Genomic DNA, 26180 nt, shown 5'->3' with positions numbered 1-26180 from the left:
TGACCATGACAAGTATGGCTCCCTTACCTGACACAGATGGCAATATGCCCTTCTGTTTCTCTTCAGCCCATTCCTCACCCGCTCTCTCAAAGCAATGGGCTGACCATTCACCCCAACCCGCGGGTCCTCTGCCTCCAGGTTTGGTTCCTTCTTAGTCCCAAGGCTTAGAGGCAGAATGCTCTGACAAGCTGAACGTGTTGCAACACAACCAAAAGTTGACCACTCGACATACTTATCTACAAAATGGAAACGACTCCAAGTTTGTGTCATTCCAAACACACAGACCCAACCTCATCTTTCCTCCCTCTGATTCTGCACTACATTTTAAATACTCACTCAGTTCCCTTAAGGTACATCTCTTGGCAAAAACGGCTTCCCACTTGGTGTTTGCTCCCCACTAATGGGTAGATTCTTCAAGGGCATTGGGAATCTCTTTCTGCATGTGACACCACCCGCTCCAGCCTAGGACTTTAACCTAATTCTCAGAGCTTTGACTAAACCTCCCTCGAGTCCAGGACAAGTTGTTCTCTTACACCTCTCCATGAAGACAGCATTTCTAATTGCCATCACCTCAGCTAGGCACATAGGAGAAATAGCGGCCCTGATGGCACATCCATCATAGAATCATAGAATATCAGGGTTGGAAGGGACCTCAGGAGGTCATCTAGTCCAACCCCCTGCTCAAAGCAGGACCAATCCCCAAACTAAATCATTCCAGCCAGGGCTTTGTCAAGCCTGACCTTAAAAACTTCTAAGGAAGGAGATTCCACCACCTTCCTAGGTAACGCATTCCAGTGTTTCACTACCCTCCTTGTGAAAAAGTTTTTCCTAATATCTAACCTAAACCTCCCCGACTGCAACTTGAGACCATTACTCCTTGTTCTGTCATCAGCTACCACTGAGAACAGCCTAGATCCATCCTCTTTGGAACCCCCTTTCAGGTAGTTGAAAGCAGCTATCAAATCCCCCCTCATTCTTCTCTTCCACAGACTAAACAATCCCAGTTCCCTCAGCCTCTCCTCATAACTCATGTGTTCCAGTCACCTAATCATTTTTGTTGCCCTCTGCTGGGCTCTTTCCACATTCTTTCTGTAGTGGGGGTCCCAAAACTGGACACAGTACTCCAGATGAGGCCTCACCAATGTCGAATAGAGGGGAATGATCATGTCCCTCGATCTGCTGGCAATGCCCGTACTTATACATCCCAAAATGCAATTGAATTCTTGGCAGCAAGGGCACACTGTTGACACATATCCAGCTTCTCATCCACTGTAACCCCTAGGTCCTTTTCTGCAGAACTGCTGCCTAGCCATTCGGTCCCCAGTCTGTAGCGGTGCATGGGATTCTTCCATCCTAAGTGCAGGACTCTGCACTTGTCCTTGCTAAACCTCATCAGATTTCTTTTGGCCCAATCCTCTAATTTGTCTATGGCCCTCTATCCTATCCCTACCCTCCAGCGTATCTACCTCTCCTTCCAGTTTAGTGTCATCTGCAAACTTGCTGAGGGTGCAATCCACACCATCCTCCAGATCATTAATGAAGATATTGAACAAAACCAGCCCCAGGACCGACCCTTGGGGCACTCCACTTGATACCGGCTGCCAACTAGACATGGAGCCATTGATCACTACCCGTTGAGCCCGACAATCTAGCCAACTTTCTATCCACTTTATAGGCCATTCATCCAGCTCATACTACTTTAACTTGCTGGCAAGAATACTGTGGGAGACAGTGTCAAAAGCTTTGCTAAATCATAGAATCATAGAATATCAGGGTTGGAAGGGACCTCAGGAGGTCATCTAGTCCAACCCCCTGCTCAAAAGCAGGACCCATACCCAATTAAATCATCCCAGCCAGGGCTTTGTCAAGCCTGACCTTAAAAACTTCTAAGGAAGGAGATTCCACCACCTCCCTAGCAACGCATTCCAGTGTTTCACCACCCTCCTAGTGAAAAAGTTTTTCCTAATATCCAACCTAAACCTCCCCCACTGCAACTTGAGACCATTACTCCTTGTCCTCTCCTCTTCCACCACTGAGAATAGTCTAGAACCATCCTCTCTGGAACTACCTCTCAGGTAGTTGAAAGCAGCTATCAAATCCCCCCTCATTCTTCTCTTCTGCAGACTAAACAATCCCAGTTCCCTCAGCCTCTCCTCATAAGTCATGTGTTCCAGACCCCTAATCATTTTTGTTGCCCTTCGCTGGACTCTCTCCAATTTTCCCACATCCTTCTTGTAGTGTGGGGCCCAAAACTGGACACAGTAGTCCAGATGAGGCCTCACCAATGTCGAATAGAGGGGGACGATCACGTCCCTCGATCTGCTCGCTATGCCCCTACTTATACATCCCAAAATGCCATTGGCCTTCTTGGCAACAAGGGCACACTGCTGGCTCATATCCAGCTTCTCGTCCACTGTCACCCCTAGGTCCTTTTCCGCAGAACTGCTGCCTAGCCATTTGGTCCCTAGTCTGTAGCAGTGCATTGGGTTCTTCCGTCCTAAGTGCAGGACCCTGCACTTATCCTTATTGAACCTCATCAGATTTCTTTTGGCCCAATCCTCCAATTTGTCTAGGTCCCTCTGTATCCTATCCCTGCCCTCCAGCGTATCTACCACTCCTCCCAGTTTAGTATCATCCGCATATTTGCTGAGAGTGCAATCCACACCATCCTCCAGATCATTTATGAAGATATTGAACAAAACCGGCCCCAGGACCGACCCCTGGGGCACTCCACTTGATACCGGCTGCCAACTAGACATGGAGCCATTGATCACTACCCGTTGAGCCCGACAATCTAGCCAACTTTCTACCCACCTTATAGTGCATTCATCCAGCCCATACTTCCTTAACTTGCTGACAAGAATACTGTGGGAGACCGTGTCAAAAGCTTTGCTAAAGTCAAGATACAATACATCCACTGCTTTCCCTTCATCCACAGAACCAGTAATCTCATCATAGAAGGCGATTAGATTAGTCAGGCATGACCTTCCCTTGGTGAATCCATGCTGACTGTTCCTGATCACTTTCCTCTCATGTAAGTGCTTCAGGATTGATTCTTTGAGGACCTGCTCCATGATTTTTCCGGGGACTGAAGTGAGGCTGACTGGCCTGTAGTTCCCAGGATCCTCTTTCTTCCCTTTTTTAAAGATTGGCACTACATTAGCCTTTTTCCAGTCATCCGGGACTTCCCCCGTTCGCCACGAGTTTTCAAAGATAATGGCCAATGGCTCTGCAATCACAGCCGCCAGTTCCTTTAGCACTCTCGGATGCAACTCATCCGGCCCCATGGACTTGTGCACGTCCAGTTTTTCTAAATAGTCCCTAACCACCTCTTTCTCCACAGAGGGCTGGCCATCTATTCCCCATGTTGTGATGCCCAGCACAGCAGTCTGGGAGCTGACCTTGTTCGTGAAGACAGAGGCAAAAAAAGCATTGAGTACATTAGCTTTTTCCACATCCTCCGTCACTAGGTTGCCTCCCTCATTCATTAAGGGGCCCACACTTTCCTTGGCTTTCTTCTTGTTGCCAACATACCTGAAGAAACCCTTCTTGTTACTCTTAACATCTCTCGCTAGCTGCAGCTCCAGGTGCGATTTGGCCCTCCTGATTTCATTCCTACATGCCCGGGCAATATTTTTATACTCTTCCCTTGTCATATGTCCAACCTTCCACTTCTTGCAAGCTTCTTTTTTATGCTTAAGATCTGCTAGGATTTCACCGTTAAGCCAAGCTGGTCGCCTGCCATACTTACTATTCTTTCGACACATCGGGATGGTTTGTCCCTGTATCCTCAACAGGGATTCCTTGAAATACAGCCAGCTCTCCTGGACTCCTTTCCCCTTCATGTTAGTCCCCCAGGGGATCCTACCCATCCGTTCCCTGAGGGAGTCGAAGTCTGCTTTCCTGAAGTCCAGGGTCCGTATCCTGCTGCTTACCTTTCTTCCCTGTTTCAGGATCCTGAACTCAACCAACTCATGGTCACTGCCTCTCAGATTCCCATCCACTTTTGCTTCCCCCACTAATTCTTCCCGGTTTGTGAGCAGCAGGTAAAGAAAAGCTCCCCCACAGTTGGCTCCTCTAGCACTTGCACCAGGAAATTGTCCCCTACGCTTTCCAAAAACTTCCTGGATTGTCTATGCACCGCTGTACTGCTCTCCCAGCAGATATCAGGAAAATTAAAGTCACCCATGAGAACCAGGGCATGCGATCTAGTAGCTTCCGCGAGCTGCCGGAAGAAAGCCTCATCCACCTCATCCCCCTGGTCCGGTGGTCTATAGCAGACTCCCACCACTACATCACTCCTGTTGCTCACACTTCTAAACTTAATCCAGAGACACTCAGGTTTTTCTGCAGTATCGTACCGGAGCTCTGAGCAGTCATACTGCTCCCTTACATACAGTGCTACTCCCCCACCTTTTCTGCCCTGCCTGTCCTTCCTGAACAGTTTATAACCATCCATGACAGTACTCCAGTCATGTGAGTTATCCCACCAAGTCTCTGTTATTCCAATCACGTCATAATTCCTTGACGTCACCAGGACCTCCAGTTCTCCCTGCTTGTTTCCAAGGCTTTGTGCATTCGTATATAAGCACTTGAGATAACCTGCTGATCGCCCCTCATTCTCAGTATGAGGCAGGAGCCCTCCCCTCACAGACATTCCTGCCTGTGCTTCCTTCCGGTATCCCGCTTTCCCACTTACCTCAGGGCTTTGGTCTCCTTCCCCCGGTGAACCTAGTTTAAAGCCCTCCTCACTAGGTTAGCCAGCCTGCTCGCAAAGATGCTCTTCCCTCTCTTCGTAAGGTGGAGCCCGTCTCTGCCCAGCACTCCTCCTTCATGGAACACCATCCCATTGTCAAAGAATCCAAAGTCTTTTCTCCGACACCACCTGCGTAGCCATTCGTTGACTTCCACTATTCGACGGTCCCTACCCAGGCCTTTTCCTTCCACGGGGAGGATGGACGAGAACACCACCTGCGCCTCAAACTCCTTTATCCTTCTTCCCAGAGCCACATAGTCCGCAGTGATCCGCCCAAGGTCATTCTTGGCAGTATCATTGGTGCCCATGTGGAGAAGCAGGAAGGGGTAGCGATCCGAGGGCTTGATGAGTCTCGGCAGTCTCTCCGTCACATCGCGAATCTTAGACCCCGGCAAGCAGCAGACTTCTCGGTTTTCCTGGTCAGGGCGGCAGATAGATGACTCAGTCCTCCGGAGTAGAGAGTCCCCGACCACCACCACCCGCCTCCTTCTCTTGGGAGTGGTGGTCGTGGAACCCCCCATCTCAGGACAGCGCATCTCATGCCTTCCAACCAGCGGAGTCTCCTTCTCCTTTCTCCCCCCAGACATATCATCTGGTCCACTCTCCGCAACGGTACCTGTGGAGAGAACATGAAAGCGGTTAGTTACCTGTGTCTGTGTTGCTGGAACCCGGACATTCTCCCTTCTTCTTCTGGAGGTCACATGTTGCCAAGCTTCTTCACTGGCCTCTTGGCTCCGCTGTGCAACCTGCTCTAAATCTTTAGAGCTTTGTGCCCGTAGAAGCATATCCTGACTTTTGTCCAGAAAATCCTCCGTTTCTCGTGTGCAATGCAGGGTCGTTATCTGTTGCTCCAGACCTTCAATCTTCTCTTGCAGTATGGAGACCAGCTTGCACTTTGTACACACAAAGTCGCTTCTGTCCTGTGGAAGAAAGACAAACATGGCACATCCAGTGCAGGTCACAATAGCTGAACCCCTCCCTTCCATATCACCTTCTTACTATGAGCTTCCTCAGAGAAGTTGGCAAGATGTAAGCCTCACTGGGCTCACTCCAGGCGAACTGCCAGGCAAACTCCTGCTGTGTGCTGCTCTGCTGTCCCCCGCTGCTCAGCTGCTTCGCCGCCGCTCAGCTGGTTCGCGAAGCTCTGGCTATTTTTAAACAGCCAGGCTCCCCTGAAAGAAACAAACAAACAGACCGCCCCACTGCCTGCCCCCTGCAGGCTACCAGCCAATCAGACACTCGCTCAGGCTCTCACGCTGCCCTCCCAGCAAACACACGCTCGGATACTTACTCAGCAAACAGGCACTCGGATACTCACCAATCCCAGGCAAAATCCTGCTGTGTGCTGCTGTGCTGTCCCCCGCTGCTCAGCTGGTTCGCCGCCACTCAGCTGGTTCACGAAGCTCTGGCTATTTTTAAACAGCCAGGCTCCCCTCAAACAAACAAACAAACAGACCGCCCCACTGCCCGCCCCCTGCAGGCTACCAGCCAATCAGACACTCGCTCAGGCTCTCACGCTGCCCTCCCAGCAAACACACGCTCGGATACTTACTCAGCAAACAGGCACTCGGATAGTCACCAATCCCAGGCAAACTCCTGCTGTGTGCTGCTCTGCTGTCCCCCGCTGCTCAGCTGGTTCGCCGCCGCTCAGCTGGTAAAGTCAAGGAACAACACGTCCACCGCTTTCCCCTCATCCACAGAGCCAGTTATCTCGTCATAGAAAGCAATTAGATTAGTCAGGCACGACTTGCCCTTGGTGAATCCATGCTGACTGTTCCTGATCACTTTCCTCTCCTCTAAGTGCTTCAGAATTGATTCCTTGAGGACCTGCTCCATGATTTTTCCAAGGACTGAGGTGAGGCTGACTGGCCTGTAGTTCCCAGGATCCTCCTTCTTCCCTTTTTTAAAGATGGGCACTACATTAACCTTATTCCAGTCGTCCGGGACTTCCCCGGATCGCCATGAGTTTTCAAAGATAATGGCCAATGGCTCTGCAATCAAATCCACCAACTCCTTTAGCACTCTCGGACGCAACTCGTCCGGCCCCATGGACTTGTGCTCGTCCAGCTTTTCTAAATAGTCCTGAACCACTTCTTTCGCCACAGAGGGCTGGTCATCTCCTCCCCATGCTGTGCTGCCCAGTGCAGTAGTCTGGGAGCTGACCTTGTTCGTGAAGACAGAGGCAAAAAAAGCATTGAGTACATTAGCTTTTTCCACATCCTCTGTCACTAGGTTGCCTCCCTCATTCAATAAGGGGCCCACACTTTCCTTGACTTTCTTGTAGTTGCCAACATACCTGAAGAAACCCTTCTTGTTACTCTTAACATCTCTTGCTAGCTGCAACTCCAGGTGTGATTTGGCCTTCCTGATTTCACTCCTGCATCCCCGAGCAATATTTTTATACTCTTCCCTGGTCATTTGTCCAATCTTCCACTTCTTGCAAGCTTCTATTTTGTGTTTAAGATCAGCAAGGATTTCACTGTGAAGCCAAGCTGGTCGCCTGCCATATTTACTATTCTTTCCACACATCGGGATGGTTTGTCCCTGTAACCTCAATAAGGATTCTTTAAAATACAGCCAGCTCTCCTGGACTCCTTTCCCCCTCATGTTATTCTCCCAGGGGGTCTTGCCCATCAGTTCCCTGCGGGAGTCAAAGTCTGCTTTTCTGAAGTCCAAGGTCCGTATTTTGCTGCTTTCCTTTCCTCCTTGTGTCAAGGATCCTGAACTCGACCATCTTATGGTCACTGCCTCCCAGGTTCCCATCCACTTTTGCTTCCCCTACTAATTCTTCCCAGTTTATGAGCAGCAGGTCAAGAAGAGCTCTGCCCCTAGTTGGTTCCTCCAGCACTTGCACCAGGAAATTGTCTCCTACCCTTTCCAAAAACTTCCTGGATTGTTTGTGCACCGCTGTATTGCTCTCCCAGCAGATGTCAGGGTGACTGAAGTCTCCCATGAGAACCAGGGCCTGCGATCTAGTAACTTCCATGAGTTGCCGGGAGAAAGCCTCATCCACCTCATCCCCCTGGTCTGGTGGTCTATAACAGACTCCCACCACAACATTACCCTTGTTGCTCACACTTCTAAACTTAATCCGGAGACACTCAGGTTTTTCTGCAGTTTCATACTTGAGCTCTGAGCAGTCATACTGCTCCCTTACATACAGTGCAACTCCCCCACCTTTTCTGCCCTGCCTGTCCTTCCTGAACAGTTTATATCCATCCATGACAGTACTCCAGTCATGTGAGTTATCCCACCAAGTCTCTGTTATTCCAATCACATCATAATTCCTTGACTGTGCCAGGACTTCAATAAGGATAAGTGCAGGGTCCTGCACTTAGGACGGAAGAACCCAATGCACAGCTACAGACTAGGGACCGAATGGCTAGGCAGCAGTTCTGCGGAAAAGGACCTAGGGGTGACAGTGGACGAGAAGCTGGATATGAGTCAGCAGTGTGCCCTTGTTGCCAAGAAGGCCAATGGCATTTTGGGATGTATAAGTAGGGGCATAGCGAGCAGATCGAGGGACGTGATCGTTCCCCTCTATTCGACATTGGTGAGGCCTCATCTGGAGTACTGTGTCCAGTTTTGGGCCCCACACTTCAAGAAGGATGTGAATAAATTGGAGAGAGTCCAGCGAAGGGCAACAAAAATGATTAGGGGACTGGAACACATGAGTTATGAGGAGAGGCTGAGGGAGCTGGGATTGTTTAGCCTGCAGAAGAGAAGAATGAGGGGGGATTTGATAGCTGCTTTCAACTACCTGAAAGGGGGTTGGTTCCAAAGAGGATGGCTCTAGACTGTTCTCAATGGTATCAGATGACAGAACGAGGAGTAATGGTCTCAAGTTGCAGTGGGGGAGGTTTAGATTGGATATTAGGAAAAACTTTTTCACTAAGAGGGTGGTGAAACACTGGAATGCGTTACCTAGGGAGGTGGTAGAATCTCCTTCCTTAGAGGTTTTTAAGGTCAGGCTTGACAAAGCCCTGGCTGGGATGATTTAACTGGGAATTGGTCCTGCTTCGAGCAGGGGGTTGGACTAGATGACCTTCTGGGGTCCCTTCCAACCCTTATATTCTATGATTCTATGACTTCCAGTTCTCCCTGCTTGTTTCCCAAGCTTCTTGCATTTGTGTATAGGCACTTGAGATAACTTGCTGATTGTCCCTCTTTCTCAGTATGAGGCAGGACCCCTGCTCTCTCGCGCGCTCCTGCTCGTGCTTCCTCCCGGTATCCCACTTCCCCACTTACCTCAGGGCTTTGATCTCCTTCCCCTGGTGAACCTAGTTTAAAGCTCTCCTCACTAAGTTAGCCAGCCTGCTTGTGAAGATGCTCTTCCCTCTCTTCATTAGGTGGAACCCATCTATGCCTAGCACTCCTCCTTCTTGGAACACCATCCCATGGTCAAAGAATCCAAAGCCTTCTCTCCGACACCACCTGTGTAGCCATTTGTTGACTTCAATGATTCGACGGTCTCTACCCAGGCCTTTTCATTCACAGCCTTTTTTTTTTTCCCCAGACAAAGTAACTCTGAGGCCATATCCCAAGTTTCTCCCTACTTTCTCTGCACTTTCCATATTAACAGATCTATCTCCCTGTTTTTTCCCAAAACCACATTGTAGCAACTGGGAGACAATTGTGCATATGCTAGATATTAGAAGGACATTAACATTCTACTTGGACGGGACTAAGGACTTCAGGAAATCCCCTAAACTCTTCCTTTCGTCCACAAAAAGATCCAAAAGCTCTGTGATATCGGCTCAGAGACTATCCACATGGGTCTCTAGTTGCATTAATCACTTATCAAGGGCGCAACTTGCTTCTGTCCAGAGTCCATACGCACTCCACGAGATCAGTTTCTACCTCAATCACATTCTGTAGGGATACTCCTACCTCAGCAATCTATAGAGCAACGACTTGGGCCTCTGACCATACTTTCACAGAACATTATGTGATCACTGAAGATTTGGCTGCTGACACCATCTTCGACTCCACAGTACTTTCTGTAGTAAAAGACTCCTCTCCGAAGTCCCAGCCTTCAGTGGTGGGTACTGCTCAGGAGTCACCTACTGTGGAGCACCCACAGGGACACTACTTGAAGAAGAAGAGGAAGTTACTCACCTTATACAGTAACGACGGTTCTTCGAGATGTGTGTCCCTAAGGGTGCTCCACAACCCGCCCTCCTCCCCTCTACTTTGAAGTTCTCTATAGGGCTCTGTGGTAGAGAAGGAAGTGAGGGGGGTTCGCCTGTGCAGTGCTAAATAGCCTCGAGGCAGACCATGAGGGTGGGAGAGCACATGTGTGGGCTCAATGGGACACTGCTATCAAAAGTCTCCAATTAGAGGTGCCGGGGCACACAGACACCTACTGTGGAGCCACCCATAGGGACACCCATCTCAAAAAAACATCATTACTGCACAAGTTGAGTAACTTCCTCTTCATCCAAAATTGCACTCCCCATCAATGATACCATAATCTAGCCAGCAGAAAAATATTAGGCAGACCCCCACAACCATACCACCTACAAGGGAAAGAGCTGACAAGAACTACTTTGTACTAGCTACAGAGATGGACTTCCTCTTCACCCTAGCTCTCTGGTGGTGGAAGCTGCCAACCATCACAGCCAACAACCCGAATTCTGGTCCACTCACCAAGACAAAACACAAATGCTTAGACCTTTTTGGTTCATGTACTCATCGACAACACTCCAATTCTGGATCACCAATTTCTCAGCCCTTCTTGCAAGGTATGACTTTGACAACTACAGTAAACTACAAGAATTCCTTGAGGTTCTATCAAAGGAAAACGCCCCCAGTTCGCTGCCATCATGAACAAGGGACAATTAATTGCCCGTACTGCTTTACAGGTCTCGATGGGTATAGCAGACACTGCTGCAAGAATGACGGCCACAGCTATCGTAGTGCGGAGGGACTCATGGTTACAGTCATCCAATATTCCAAAAGAGCTCCAACTCAAGGTGGAGGATCTCCCTTTCAATCAGGAGAAGCTCTTCTCTGCAAAAATGGACGACGTCCTTCACATTGTACAGGATTCTCAGGCCACCCTGCACACTTCAGGCCTAATAAGTGACCTGATAAGCAACGCTGGTACACACCATATCAAAAGGGCAGAGACACCTCTTTCCATTGCCCACAACAACAGTAATTTGACCAGAATAGAAATAAACAACGCTCACAAAGACGTAGGGCCCCTCAAACTCAGTCCTTGTCCTCACAACCATCTACTGCCAAGCCACAGTTTTAAAGTCTTCGGTGAGGGTCTGAGTGACATCCCCCACAATACTGTGCTGTCAAATACTCCTACCAAACCTTTTGGCCACCACCTGCACCTGTTTTACCATGCTTGGGCACCAAGAACAATGAACCAATGGGTACTGGAGATTATAAAATAGAGTTGTACCATCTCCTTCCTCTCCTTACCCCCTACCCTATCACCTTCTCCGTCCCTCTTCAGGGACCCTTCTCACGAGCACCTTTACAACAGGAAATGAACCATGTCCTACAATTGAGTGCCGTGGAGCAAGTTCCAACTCAATAAAAAGGGAAGGGTTTTTACTCCCATTATTTTCTCATCAAAAAGAAAAATGACAGATGGAGACCCTCTTAGATCTTTGGAAACTCAACAAATTTGTGCAGAATCAGAGAGATTCAAAATTGTCACACTGGCCACAATTATTCCAGCGCTAGATAAGCAGGACTGGTTTTCAGCCCTCGACCTCCAAAATTCTTATTTTCATATTACAGGCAATTTTCAAGATTTGCGGTAGGGCTCAACCATTACTAATACAGAATACTACCTTTTCGCCTTTCCACTGCCCTTCCAGTTTTTTCAAAAACCCTCACAGTAATGGTGGCCCACTTATGAAGGACAGGAGTGATGATCTTCCCATACCTAGACAATTGTCTACTGAAAGGTACAACTCAGGAAGAAGCGACACACATGGTGCAGACAATCATTGAACTGTTCCAGACACTAGGGTTGCAGATAAATATACAGAAAACTACACTAATCCCGGTGTAACAACTGGAATTCATCAGGTCCTATCTTGATTCCACATAGGAGAGGGCACTGTTGCAACAGTCACCAGCAGCCCTCAAATATCTGCCAGAACCTACCTACAACTATTAGGTCATATGGCAGCTACGATGTTCGTAGTCAGACACATGATATTACATATGCATTGCCTACATAGCTGGCTGAGCACTGTGTACACTCCCAGCAAACATTGTCTAAACAAAAGAGTGACAGTATCCTCAAAGGTCATTGTGTCACTAAAGTGGTGGACAAAACCAGAAAACATCTGCACAAGGATCCCTTTCCAACTGGATCCTCTGTCACTAATCATCACGACTGACGTGTCGTTGATAGGCTGGGGTGCTCTCTTAAACAAGCACACCATACAAGGAAAGTGGTCAGCGATGGAAACTCAGCTCCACATCAATCTTCTGGAGCTCTGAGTGGCATGCAGTGTGTGCAGGCACTTCCTCCCAATCATACACAATGAATTGATCTGCATACTGACCCACAACATAGCATGCATGTTCTATATCAATCGCCAAGGTGGAGCTCGCTCCCCTTCACTCTGCACCAAGGCCCTGAAATTGTGGAACTTTCACTACTACATAACCATCTTAGCTTCCGGGGTGTCAGAATATGACAGCAGACATGTTAAGCAGACACTTCTCCAAGGAACAAGAATGGGAAATACATGACAGTGTCCTCAAATCGACATTCCAATAATGGGGCTATCCATCTGTAGACCAGTTTGCATCAGCAACAAACCACAAATGCCCACTTTTCTACTCCAGGGCAGGACTAGCACCCAAGTCACTAGGGGATGCCTTCCTTATCTCATGGGACACATCACTCTTGTATGCATTCCCACCGATAACTCTAATCTCACAAGTCATTGTGGGGTGGGGGAGTAGCACTGTATGTAAGGGAGCAGTATGATTGCTCAGAGCTCTGGTACGATACTGCAGAAAAACCTGAGTGTCTCTGGATTAAGTTTAGAAGTGTGAGCAACAGGAGTGATGTAGTGGTGGGAGTCTGCTATAGACCACCGGACCAGGGGGATGAGGTGGATGAGGCTTTCTTCCGGCAGCTCGCAGAAGCTACTAGATCGCATGCCCTGGTTCTCATGGGTGACTTTAATTTTCCTGATATCTGCTGGGAGAGCAGTACAGCGGTGCATAGACAATCCAGGAAGTTTTTGGAAAGCGTAGGGGACAATTTCCTGGTGCAAGTGCTAAAGGAGCCAACTAGGGGGGGAGCTTTTCTTGACCTGCTGCTCACAAACCGGGAAGAATTAGTAGGGTAAGCAAAAGTGGATGGGAATCTGGGAGGCAGTGACCATGAGTTGGTTGAGTTCAGGATCCTGACACAGGGAAGAAAGGTAAGCAGCAGGATACGGACCCTGGACTTCAGGAAAGCAGACTTCGACTCCCTCAGGGAATGGATGAGTAGGATCCCCTGGGGGACTAACATGAAGGGGAAAGGAGTCCAGGAGAGCTGGCTGTATTTCAAGGAATCCCTGTTGAGGTTACAGGGACAAACCATCCCGATGAGTCGAAAGAATAGTAAATATGGCAGGCGACCAGCTTGGCTTAACGGTGAAATCCTAGCGGATCTTAAGCATAAAAAAGAAGCTTACAAGAAGTGGAAGGTTGGACATATGACCAGGGAAGAGTATAAAAATATTGCTCGAGCATGTAGGAATGAAATTAGGAGGGCCAAATCGCACCTGGAGCTGCAGCTAGCAAGAGATGTTAAGAGTAACAAGAAGGGTTTCTTCAGGTATGTTGGCAACAAGAAGAAAGCCAAGGAAAGTGTGGGCCCCTTAATGAATGAGGGAGGCAACCTAGTGATGGAGGATGTGGAAAAAGCTAATGTACTCAATGCTTTTTTTGCCTCTGTCTTCACGAACAAGGTCAGCTCCCAGACTGCTGTGCTGGGCATCACAACATGGGGAATAGATGGCCAGCCCTCTGTGGAGAAAGAGGTGGTTAGGGACTATTTAGAAAAACTGGACGTGCACAAGTCCATGGGGCCGGACGAGTTGCGTCCGAGAGTGCTAAAGGAACTGGCGGCTGTGATTGCAGAGCCATTGGCCATTATCTTTGAAAACTCGTGGCGAACGGGGGAAGTCCCGGATGACTGGAAAAAGGCTAATGTAGTGCCAATCTTTAAAAAAGGGAAGAAGGAGGATCCTGGGAACTACAGGCCAGTCAGCCTCACTTCAGTCCCCGGAAAAATCATGGAGCAGGTCCTCAAAGAATCAATCCTGAAGCACTTACATGAGAGGAAAGTGATCAGGAACAGTCAGCATGGATTCACCAAGGGAAGGTCATGCCTGACTAATCTAATCGCCTTCTATGATGAGATTACTGGTTCTGTGGATGAAGGGAAAGCAGTGGATGTATTGTATCTTGACTTTAGCAAAGCTTTTGACACAGTCTCCCACAGTATTCTTGTCAGCAAGTTAAGGAAGTATGGGCTGGATGTATGCACCATAAGGTGGGTAGAAAGTTGGCTAGATTGTCAGGCTCAACGGGTAGTGATCAATGGCTCCATGTCTAGTTGGCAGCCGTTGTCAAGTGGAGTGCCCCAGGGGTCGGTCCTGGGGCCGGTTTTGTTCAATATCTTCGTAAATGATCTGGAGGATGGTGTGGATTGCACTCTCAGCAAATTTGCGGATGATACTAAACTGGGAGGAGTGGTAGATACGCTGGAGGGCAGGGATAGGATACAGAGGGACCTAGACAAATTGGAGGATTGGGCCAAAAGAAATCTGATGAGGTTCAATAAGGATAAGTGCAGTGTCCTGCACTTAGGACGGAAGAATCCAATGCACAGCTACAGACTAGGGACCGAATGGCTAGGCAGCAGTTCTGCGGAAAAGGACCTAGGGATGACAGTGGACGAGAAGCTGGATATGAGCCAGCAGTGTGCCCTTGTTGCCAAGAAAGCCAATGGCATTTTGGGATGTATAAGTAGGGGCATAGCGAGCAGATCGAGGGATGTGATCGTCCCCCTCTATTTGACATTGGTGAGGCCTCATCTGGAGTACTGTGTCCAGTTTTGGGCCCCACACTACAAGAAGGATGTGGATAAATTGGAGAGAGTCCAGCGAAGGGCAACAAAAATGATTAGGGGTCTGGAACACATGAGTTATGAGGAGAGGCTGAGGGAACTGGGATTGTTTAGTCTGCAGAAGAGAAGAATGAGGGGGGATTTGATAGCTGCTTTCAACTACCTGAGAGGTGGTTCCAGAGAGGATGGTTCTAGACTATTCTCAGTGGTAGAAGAGGACAGGACAAGGAGTAATGGTCTCAAGTTGCAGTGGGGGAGGTTCAGGTTGGATATTAGGAAAAAATTTTTCACTAGGAGGGTGGTGAAACACTGGAATGCGTTGCCTAGGGAGATGGTGGAATCTCCTTCCTTAGACGTTTTTAAGGTCAGGCTTGACAAAGCCCTGGCTGGGATGATTTAATTGGGTATGGGTCCTGCTTTTGAGCAGGGGGTTGGACTAGATGACCTCCTGAGGTCCCTTCCAACCCTGATATTCTATGATTCATTCACAAGATAAGGAACTACAAGGCCCATGTCATACTGATTGTTCCAACGTGGCCAAGACAAACTAGGTTCCCTTACAAACTAGGTTCCTGTTGCACCTGGAAGTATGTGCTCTATGAGCTCTTCCCCTGCTGGTGGATCTCCTCTCACAGAACGGAGATCGGACTCTCCACCCAAATCCAGAGAAACTTCACCTCAAAGCATAAAATCATAGAATATCAGGGTTGGAAGGGACCTCAGGAGATCATCTAGTCCAACCCCCTGCTCAAAGCAGGACCGATCCCCAACTAAATCATCCCATGGCTCCTACGTGGTTCCAACACGACAAATTAGCATGTACAGAATGAGTGAAACATATTCTTAAATAGCAGATGATCCACCGCTCTCTACGCAAAAGAATAAATTGACACAAATCTAACATCAGGAATTACATTCAAAAACCAGTAGGAGAACACTTCAACCTCCCTGGTCACTCAATAAGAGACTTAAAAGTGGCAATTCTTCAACAAAAAAACTTCAAAAACAGACTCCAACGTGAAACTGCAGAACTGGAATTAATTTGCAAACAGGACACCATCAAATTAGGCCTGAGTAAAGACTGGGAGTGGATGAGTCATTACAAAACCTATTTTCCCAATACTAATTTCCCCCTACTGTTACTCACACCTTCTTGTCAACTATTAGAAATGGGCCACCCTCATCATTTTTGTAGTGGTAATTTTTCCTCCCTTGGTATTCTACTATTAATTGAATTGTCTCGTTAGACTGACCCTGCACCTGGTAAGGCAACGCCCATCTTTTCATGTACTATGTATAAATATACCTGCTACTGTATTTTCCACTCCATGCATCTGATGAAGTGGGCTGTAGCCCACGAAAGCTTATGCCCAAATAAGTTTGTTAGTCTAAGGTGCCACAAGGACTCCTCATTTGTTTTCACCACAAGGTGGAGGGAACATCAGTCTTTGCTCACCCAATCACAGACGCTTCCTTACTGGTGTACAAAACATGTACTGTGAAGTCCGACAACCTACAACCCCATGGGACTTGAACCTGGTACTTCACCAGCGCAATTGGTGCACTGATAGCAGAACCCCCTTACTCTGTGTTCACTAAAGATAAGGTCACGCTGTGACCACATCCAAATTTTTTGCCTAAGGTATCAACATCTTTCTGTTTAAGCCAACCCATACACCTTCCCTTGTTTTACCCAAAATCACATGGGACCTCACAAGAGGTCATCCTACATAGACTCGATGTCAGACGAGCCTTAGCATTTTACTTAGGAAGAACCAAACCCTTCTGGAAATCTTCAAGACTATTTATTTCCACAACAGAATGCTCCAAGGGATGTGCAATATCAACCCAGAGACTATCTAAATGGACCTCTATTTGTATCCAACTCTGCTGTCAACTGCATAACAAGGAACACCTACCAGGGATCTGATCCCACTCTGCACATGCCATTGCTACATCTATAGCCTTCCTGAACAATATTCCTGTGATAGATATGGGCCTCAGAGCATACGTTTGCAAAACACTATGCTATCACTCAATCCTCTAGGTCAGATGCTATATTGAAAACATTAATCAGGTTATCTGTCATGCTGTGCATAACTTACTTTTATTATATTTGCTAAATCACTGAAAGCTTATTTATATTTCAACCATGGATTCCCTCCTTCATAATCCACTTTCTTTATGATCTTGGAGTGAAGGAGCCATGCTGCATTTGTGAGATCACAAATACTCTCCATGACAACAAGCTTGCAAGTACAGGCTTAGTAATTCACTGTAGGATGAGAAGCTGAGCTGGGAAGGGAATGAGAAAATTCTTATTAAAACATGTATATTATTCTTTAAGACATAAAGAGAACACAGAAAAAGCCTACCCATGTAAACTTCCATCTTCTGTTTTGATCTGAAAGTGTATCAAAAGCTGATTTATATACCCTTTATGCATTCTCTAAATGGCAAGCATTTTAATATTGTGATCATTATAAGTAATTGCAAAAGTTGTCGACAAAATAAAGGTAAATATTCATCTAAGTTAAATGTCAGTTTAATATTTCAGTACATCCTTAACCTGTGTTAATAAACTGTTGCTGTGCTTAAGTCTCTAAAATGGAAAGCAAAGTATATTTCACTTTTAAACAACATATAGCATAGAAACTTTCACATCTGGTAAATCAGTCATTTTTAATTAAGATAAACCACACAACACATTTTTATTAAGATAAACAACCCATAAAATGGGTTGGTTATTATGTGAAAAGCGTGAGTTCCACATTGATACTCAGCACAAGACTGTTACGTTCTTCAAAGCAAAACAGAAAACAAAGTAGATCTTAATTCTGCAGTGCACCTCAGATAAATTATAAATGGTTAATTAACATAGCATAAAAAGTAAAGTATCTACTACTGAACTAATTGCTATATTCAGTGTATACGCCATTATTTTCTGCTGCTAGACTCTCCGTGCAGATTAGTGACATGTCTCTAGAGTGCATCCTACATTAGTAACAAGCTTGGACAATAACATACCTTAAAGATAGGTTTCAGAGTAACAGCCATGTTAGTCTGTATTCGCAAAAAGAAAAGGAGTACTTGTGGCACCTTAGAGACTAACCAATTTATTTGAGCATGAGCTTTCGTGAGCTACAGCTCACTTCATCGGATGCATACCGTGGAAACTGCAGCAGACTTTATATATACACAGAGAATATGAAACAATACTTTGGGGTAAATAAAGATGGGGTCCTTCAGCTTTTGCACAGCAAAAATTCCTCATGAGGTAAATGCACAAGGATTGCAGGACTGGGCATGAAACATGGATTTATATTTTTTTCATAGTCTTACTTTTATGTGAACAATGTTTAATGGTTTCCTTTTTATTACTACAGTTCTTTTTGTGTAATATTGAGCTAAATGATTAGAGCTATCAGAAATACCTTAAGACTTTTATATGCATTATCTATGGGTCTCATATCCTTGATCAGTGTCAGTATTGTCTTTCATCTTGATTATGTTTGTCAGTTTTTCTTTTGAACCCCCATCATTTAGTGTGTTTTCATTATTTTTCCATTCTGTTGCAATTTCAGAACATGTAACTTCTAATGCCAGCGATAGTGAAAGTAGTTACCGTAAGTGTTATAAGTTCCTTCTTTATTTTGAATCCTTGTTACTACCTTTAAGTTTGGGTTTGTCTGGGTATTTTTTTCCAGATATTCACGTGATACATAAACATGGATTGCAGTTGGAGCTGATCAGGTGGTCTTATTTTATCTGCTCAGATGAGTTGCTGAGAATTTTTCTGTTTATATAACTGAGTGTACTTAGGCCTTGTCAACACAAAGTTGCACCATTTTTACTTAAATAGATTGTTACTAATAGATTTAGTTGAACTGGTGCAAACCCTTTGTGGACATTCTTATTTTGATATAAGAGTGACTAATTGACTTAAACCGAATCAAGATCAGCCTGGTTTAAACTGAAGTAAGAGGGTCCACTTGATCTTTTGTACTAGTTTAACTAAATCAGTTTAAAATATCACATTTGGTTAAACTGGTGCAGCTTTCTTCTGTAGACAAGCACTTAGTAAATTTTGTACTAACAATGTAAGCTGATAAATTCAATGTGTCATTGCACACTTAAATATGGAATACTTGTTTTTTTAAAAGTGTGATATATAAATATTTTAAATGAAAGTGAGGGTAAGTTAGCATTCATTTCTACTTCTCTTCGAGCTTTTACTTAGTAGTTTTGTGAAATAGGGCTGCTTATTTTGAGTTGTCTTCAAAGGCTATACAATGGATTACTGGTATTTAGCACCAGAATTAATGTTGTTAAATGAAACCCCTGGACTGTGTCATTCTAATTGCATGATACATTTTAAAGACTAGACTGAGTTTAAGTATTGTTGTTTTTATTACAGTAGAACCTTAAGGCCCACACAGGGATTTAGGGCCCCATTGTGCTAGGCACTGAACAAAGTAGTGTTAAAAAGATAGTCCCTTTCCCAAAGTGATTACTATTCAGGGCTTCGATCCTGAAATTTATTTCATATGGCCAGACCCCCACCCAACAAAATTACTAAGGCTCCAAGCAGGCACAGGACTGTCCCAAACACAGTGATTTTTGGGATTAAGACATAGGGTACAATAGAACAGATAGATGAAACATACAGGAAATTAGATAAAGCTGAAGAAGAAAACAGACAGGCATACCTTTGCACTGTGAGTTTTAGTCACGGCTCACCACCTGTTGTCTGTTTGCCAAGTATAAATTCCTGAAAGATATTTTAGTAACTGTTGTTATAGAGTTTGGACAGACGGTAGGGGAATGGGTCAACAGGTAAATGAGTTTGGGAGCTCTGCATCCTTTTAAATGGACACTGCCAAGTCAATTTTGGTACAAAACAAAATTTTACTAATAGAAATATCATTAATAGAAAATATTTTAAGCAAACAAGTATTCTCTGTGTTTGCAACCCTGATATTGCTGCACTCTTGAGAAAATGAAAGTGAAATTGATAAGAAACTATTAACAAAAGCGAAACTGACTAGTCTGTGTATTGTAGAAACAGAGTAACACAAAATAGAAACAGCAAGGATGAAGAAAAGTTAACTAATTGGTAATGTTAGCCACATAGGTAAATTTACTCTTAAAAAACTGGGTTTTATTAACCTGCCAGTGTCTCTTGAAAGCTGCTGTTTTCTTAAGTTTTCCAGTCACTCATCAGTGCTGCTTCTATTATGATCGGTGATTCATTATAGGTGATGATATTTGGGCTTTATTCTTCATTGGCAAAAACTTTATGCACAGTATAAATGTTCTGTGGAATTTGACAGAATGTGTAATTCTAAGCAATGATTATTTTTATTAAAGTTACCTCTTTAATTTTTTCTTTCTGCTGTCTAATATGAAAGTTATCTTGATTACAGATGAGTATGGTTGTTCAAAAGGTCCATTCTATTAATATCTGTTTTTCTAAAGTGTTCAACAGTATTGACAATATATACTTTTTGCCCTCAACCAGTGGGTTGTTTATATTTGCTATTTCTGTTTCTGTTTAATGTTTTGCTTAACTGATTTTTGACTTTATAGCAAAGTGATTTCTTTCAAAAAGTATTTCGTTCCATATTAGCTGGAGTCCCTTATAGCTGAGTTGATAGTTGAGTGACTTTGTTTCTCTCTCTAGCCTAAAAGAGGTTCTGAAAGTATATACTGTCTTTCTCTAAGTCCATTTGCATGAGTTATTTTTTGAGGTGTTCAGTTATCCAAGTTGCATGTTTCTTGTCTTAACTACTAAGAAAAAAATTCAAACTGATGTGCACTCATCTATTGCTATAATAGACTCGGACCACAAAGTAAATAAAATAAAAGACAGTTCTTCTTCAAGTGATGGTCCCTATGTGTATTCCACACATGGGTATCTATGAATCTGAGTCCAGAAATTCGAGTGAGCAGGATCTACACATGCACAATAGATCTCCTTGTGCTCCAAATTGAGGACATGAAGGGGCAGTGCGAATTAACATCTCTCCAGTTCCTCATTACTGCCATAAGACCTGAGTTGAAATCCCATGTCCATTTCAGTCTTCCTTTTTTTGTGAAACTATAATACAATTTGTAAATAGTTTAGTAGTTAGTATTTTAATATTTTATAGTTTACAGTTAGTTTTTAGTTACTCCCCACTTTGGGATGCTTCTCCTTCTGAAGGAGGATTACGCCAAGAGTTCCAGGGTTCAAGAACTGTCTCCCCTGTTCCCATTCCTTCTCCATCAGAGATGACCACTGGCGTTGGGATATTGCCACAAAGTGCAGTATCTGCCATTCTTTCCCTCCCTGAACTCAGGACGGATGAGAGCTCCATCTGTGGAAGCACCTCATGGAGCAGGCTCTGAAACCCCATTCAGATTCAGGCCAGGGAGACACCCCATCTCCACCCCATACAACAACCTCAAATAATGAGCAGTACCCCTCTGAGCGCAAGCTCCAGAGTTGAGACAAAAACTCTTAAGCCTAACAAACTCTCCCAAGAGACTACAGGTCATGAACATAGTCATATTTCTGTCCAGATATGTCTCAGAGAGGACCCCTCTCCATCTCAGTCAAAGTCAGTGAGCCCTAAATCTTCTGTCCAAGAACGAAAGGCATGGAAGGAGAAGGATCTGATGTTATTGGTTCTGGCTTTGGATCCATCCTACAAACTTGAGGAGTGGAACTCAATGCGTCTGTCTGGGCTTTCAATGCTGGGATCCCATCCAACAGCTCCAATGTTCTCCATGCAGGATCCCCCAAACATTAGACCTATGGATGACTTTGATCCACTGTTACCTTCCTCAGGAGCCCCCCAGGTACCAAGGAGGACTGAAAACTTCACCTCGCTGGAAGGTATCTTCACTTAGTCCTGCCCACAATCTCCCTTGCTATCAGATCCAGCTCTTTGTAGAGACATTCCTGCACCCAGGGAAACCACCCTGAGGGAAGGAATATCAGCCCCTATGATGTCTATAACTAACGTCCTCCCACTGGTTCCATCGATGCTGCCAGTAGGACAGGTGCCTATCATGTCAAGTGAATCTGATGCTCCTGATGAGGCTCCTCCACCCACCCCCAAAAGGGGAGGAAGGTTAGTCAGAGATCGAAAAAGGTATTGGAATCTCCCGCCTCCTTCCAAATATGGTTTTCCAGGGGACTACTGGTACCTGATGCCATTGGTTCCTCCCCCTCTGGATGATCTCTGCTTGTCTTATTGGGGCTTGTAGGATCCGTACAACAGAGGCCTGGGATGTGTGCAGGAATCCTCTCCTGGCCAATAACAACTGGCTCCATCAGAATTTGTGGAGGAAGAAGACATCAAGTCTGGTCTGTATGGTATATCATCCTCCTCACTGGATGAACCAGTTGCCCCTTCATCCCACTGTCCACCTGATGTTCACAAATTGTACCAGGAGTTGTTGCAAAGGGTAGCAGCTGAGCTGCAGATACATCAGAGAGATTCAAGACACACAACAGGGCCTACTGGACACCTTCCAGCCCTCTGGCCTTTCGAGGGTGGCCCTTCCAGTTAACCAAGCCATCATGAAATTCACCAGATCACTGTGGCACACCCCTGCCTTTTGTTGCCCTACCCCAAAGAGAGCTGAGAAATGGTATTTTGTACCAGCAAAAGGGGCTAAATCCATATTTACCCATCCAGTACCCAACACCTGTGCAATCAGCTACAGAGAAGTCCAGGGCTCAGTATTCCAATAATCCCACAACTAATAAGGTCACTAAATGCCTCTTCCTTTGGGGTAGGAAGGTATTCTCTTCAGCTAGTCTCTAATTCAGAGCTGCTGACTACCAGGCAATGATGCAAAATATAATTTCCTTAATTATGCCAAACGTACAGAATTTAAAGGCAAACTTCCCTAGCAAGACAGAGCCCAGTTCCAAGCCCTCATTGTCAGAGGCAGGCTGATGACCAAAACATCACTTCAAGGGGCAGTTGACACAGCTGATACTATCTCTAGAGCCATCAACACAGTTGTAGTCCTAAGGAGTTATGGTTGCAATCTTCAGGGTTCCCCAAGGATGTCCAGAATACCATCAAGAACCTTTCCTTTGGTGAGTCTAGCCTTTTTAAATGCAAAGACTGAGAAGTCTTTGCGCACTCTAAAAGTCCCTAGAACAAACTTATACTCCCTGGACATTTACACCCCAGCCCCCAAGAGGAATCATCATAAGCAACACTATACACCCAGACCACCTCCTTAGGTGTTCTATCATCAGTCACATGAACCTCCATGTAAGAAGCAAAGGACTCAAAGACCTAGATATATGGCTGCTTCTACCTCTACAACCACCACCCAATAACCAAAGGGTTCTTTAGATGATACGGTTGAGGACAGCATGCTGACATTGATGCCATGCATCATTACTCCCCCTGCTTTTGGTGGTCACCTTACTACTTTGCTCTCAACTGGGCAGAAATAACTATAGACAGGTGAGTACTAAACATCATAACCACCAACACTGTGCAATTGAGTTTATCTTGCCTGCCCACCACAAACCACCTTTCGGGCCCCTTCTCAGGGACCACGCTCATGAGGAAATTCTGCATCAAGAGGTAAACTCTCTTCTTCAGAAAGAGGCTTTAGAACCAGTGCCTCCTCAGTATCAAGGGACTGGGTTCTACTTGCCATATTTCTTGGTCCCAATGAAAATCCAATGGAAGGAGACTGATTCTCGACTTATGCCAACTGAATGTATTCATCTGGAAATTCCTCACAGTCACACTGGCATCAATAATCCCCTTTCTGGAAGAGGGCACTTAGTTTGCAGCCCTCAACATGAAGGATGTTCATTTTCATACAGATATTCACCTTTCTCACAGAAGATTTCCTAGATTCTTCATTGGGCAGGACCGTTTCCAATTCAGAGTCCTTCTATTCACACTAGCTGCATCACTCAGAGTCTTCACAAATGTTCTTTCGGTAGTAGCAGCTTGGATGAGATGAAATAGTTTTACTATCATTCTGTATCTCAATAACTGGCTTCCGACAGACAGGTCCATCACAGAAGGCTAGTCAGCAACAGCATTCCTACTCCATCTTCCCTGGGAATTTCCATCACTACAAAAAGTCTACTCTGACGCCTATGAGGACCTTGGGCTTCATAGGAGCAACCATGGATTTGACTGCAGCAAGAGCCTATCTTCCCACTGAGAGATACCACATCATGAGCAATCTAATAAAACACATCACCTTGACATTCTGCACTCCAAAGTACCCCATATTTACCATGGTGACGAGTCACCCCAAGAGTGCGACTGGAACTGGGGTACCACTGTGCCCTCTGACTTACCAGCCTGGGTTTCCTCTCGCACTGTGCTGCTGTGACAAGCTGCAGACCACTCCTAGTCCTACACTCCCACCAGCAGTCACACAGGCAGGGACATACCCAGCTGCAGTTGCATGCCGGCTCTGTCCAGCCACTGCATGAATCAACAATAGGAGGCTATTACCCTCTCTAATACCCCCAAATCCCCAGCCTAGGACCTCAGAGCTGTACCGTCCTGCCCTGGTCAAAAACCTGACCAGTATGAATGTATTACCCAGTTCGCCTCTCCCTCTACGTGGAGAGGAATATGCACAACGCCTTTGTTAACTGAGCTGAGATTTTTCCCAAACACTTCACTCAAAAACACACTGGTTAAGATAAAACAAAACAAGTTAAAATCTATCTTTCTGTAGTTAATTAAGTGATAGCGAACAGATCAAAGTGGATTACCTAGCAAATAAACAAAACTGCAATCTAAGCCTAATATACTAGATAGGATTTGAATCAGCAATATCTCACCCTGACTGATGATACAAGCAGTCCACCAAGCTTCTATACACAGGCTAGAAATCACTTTAGCCTGGGACCAGCACTTCTCCCAGTTCAGTCTTTGTTCTTCAGGTGTTTCCAGGTGTTCTCTTGTGTGGGGAGTGAGCCTCCAAAATGATGTCGCTCCCCATCTTTCATAGTCTCTCCATATGGCAAGACTCTCCCCTTTGTTCTAAGCCAAGTTACCAGCCCCTTTGTGGAAAAATACAGGTACCAAAATGGAGTTCAGTGTCATGTGGTCTGGTCACATGCCCTTGCATGCCTTGCTGAGTCACAGCATCCATTATCCATAGGCTGTCTGAGAATATGCTCTTCTATGGTCCACTGTCTTTGTTGATGGGCCACTAGCACTGTCTAGATACCTGAAAGGCTAGTTCTGGGTGTTTCCAACTTCACAACATCTTTCAATAACACATGCATAGCCAAAATTTATAACTTCGCATACAATGACAGCACATACAATCCAATGATATATTAATGTTTAGCAGATCAAGACTTTTAGAATGATACCTCACAAGGCATACTTTGTACAAAACATATAATTACATCAATATGGTAAGTATCGGGTACTTGGAGTGGAGAATGTCACATCACCCTCAAACCTCATACCACTGTCAGGGCTTGCCTGTCCCTCCTTGGCCACATGGACTCATGAATCCACATTACACCAATTGCCAGGCTCCAATTCTGCTGTTTACAGACTTGGCTTCAATCCATCTACTCACCAGAAGAAGACAAAGTCAGTGCCAAAGTAACAGTTCCAGACAAGGTATTGGTCTCTCTCACCTGGTGGACAAAGCTGGAGAAAGTTGGGATGGAATTTCCTTTCCTGACTCCTATATCAGAGGCAACTATAGTCGGATGCCTCCATATTGGGTTGGGGAGCTCTTACAAACAAACAATCATACCACACCAGGATTTGGACCCATCAAGAGGCTGGGATGTACATCAGCTTACTGGAACTAAGGGCAGTCCATTGGACCTGCATTGCATTCCTTCTGCTCCCGATCCTGTCACATGCAAGTAATATCAGATAATATGTCAACTGTCTTCTGTGTAAACAAGCAGGGGAGAAACAAGATCACTCCCTCTCCATGTGGAGATACACCAACTTGACGTTGACTATCAGACATCACATCGCTCTCTTAGTGGTGTATCTACTAGGCATGTAGAACTCCCTAGCAGACACTCAGCAGATATATTTCAACAGACCACGAGTGGGAGATTCACAATTTTGTTCTCAACAACATCTTCAGCCAGTAGGGAAAACACTGTCATGGGATCTGTTTGCCTCAAAAGAGAACAGAAAACGTCTTTTTTACTACTCCAGAATGCTCTGCGCTTAGGCTCAAAGGGCAGCTCCCTTCTATTACCCTGGAGGGACCTCCTATCCGGTCCCTCTGATACCACAAGTCCTGCAAAAGATCTGTCATGACAGAGCTCAGGTCATC

General features: G+C 45.5%; 1 protein-coding gene across 37 annotated transcripts in view; it reads left to right on the top strand.

Moving 5' to 3' along the window:
* The window catches only part of DLG1 (discs large MAGUK scaffold protein 1), a 529193-nt gene that overhangs the window by 477354 nt on the left and 25659 nt on the right, over positions 1-26180 (top strand). For 28 of the 37 annotated variants that reach the window (XM_075132009.1, XM_075132007.1, XM_075132006.1 and 25 more), the window contains one exon: positions 18452-18493. The exons of 3 other annotated variants lie outside the window; for them this stretch is intronic. In XM_075132009.1, coding sequence (XP_074988110.1) covers positions 18452-18493 — 42 coding nt within the window. Of the gene's footprint in view, positions 1-18451; positions 18494-20278; positions 20315-26180 lie in introns of all 37 variants that reach the window. 6 more of the 37 variants (XM_048864515.2, XM_048864514.2, XM_075132010.1 and 3 more) reach the window with 2 other exon arrangements.

This window comes from Caretta caretta, chromosome 9, assembly GCF_965140235.1.
Source record: "Caretta caretta isolate rCarCar2 chromosome 9, rCarCar1.hap1, whole genome shotgun sequence".
NCBI lineage: Eukaryota > Metazoa > Chordata > Testudines > Cheloniidae > Caretta > Caretta caretta.
The sequence above is the reverse complement of the archived record's forward strand: the minus strand, read 5'-3'. Positions and strand labels throughout refer to the sequence as shown.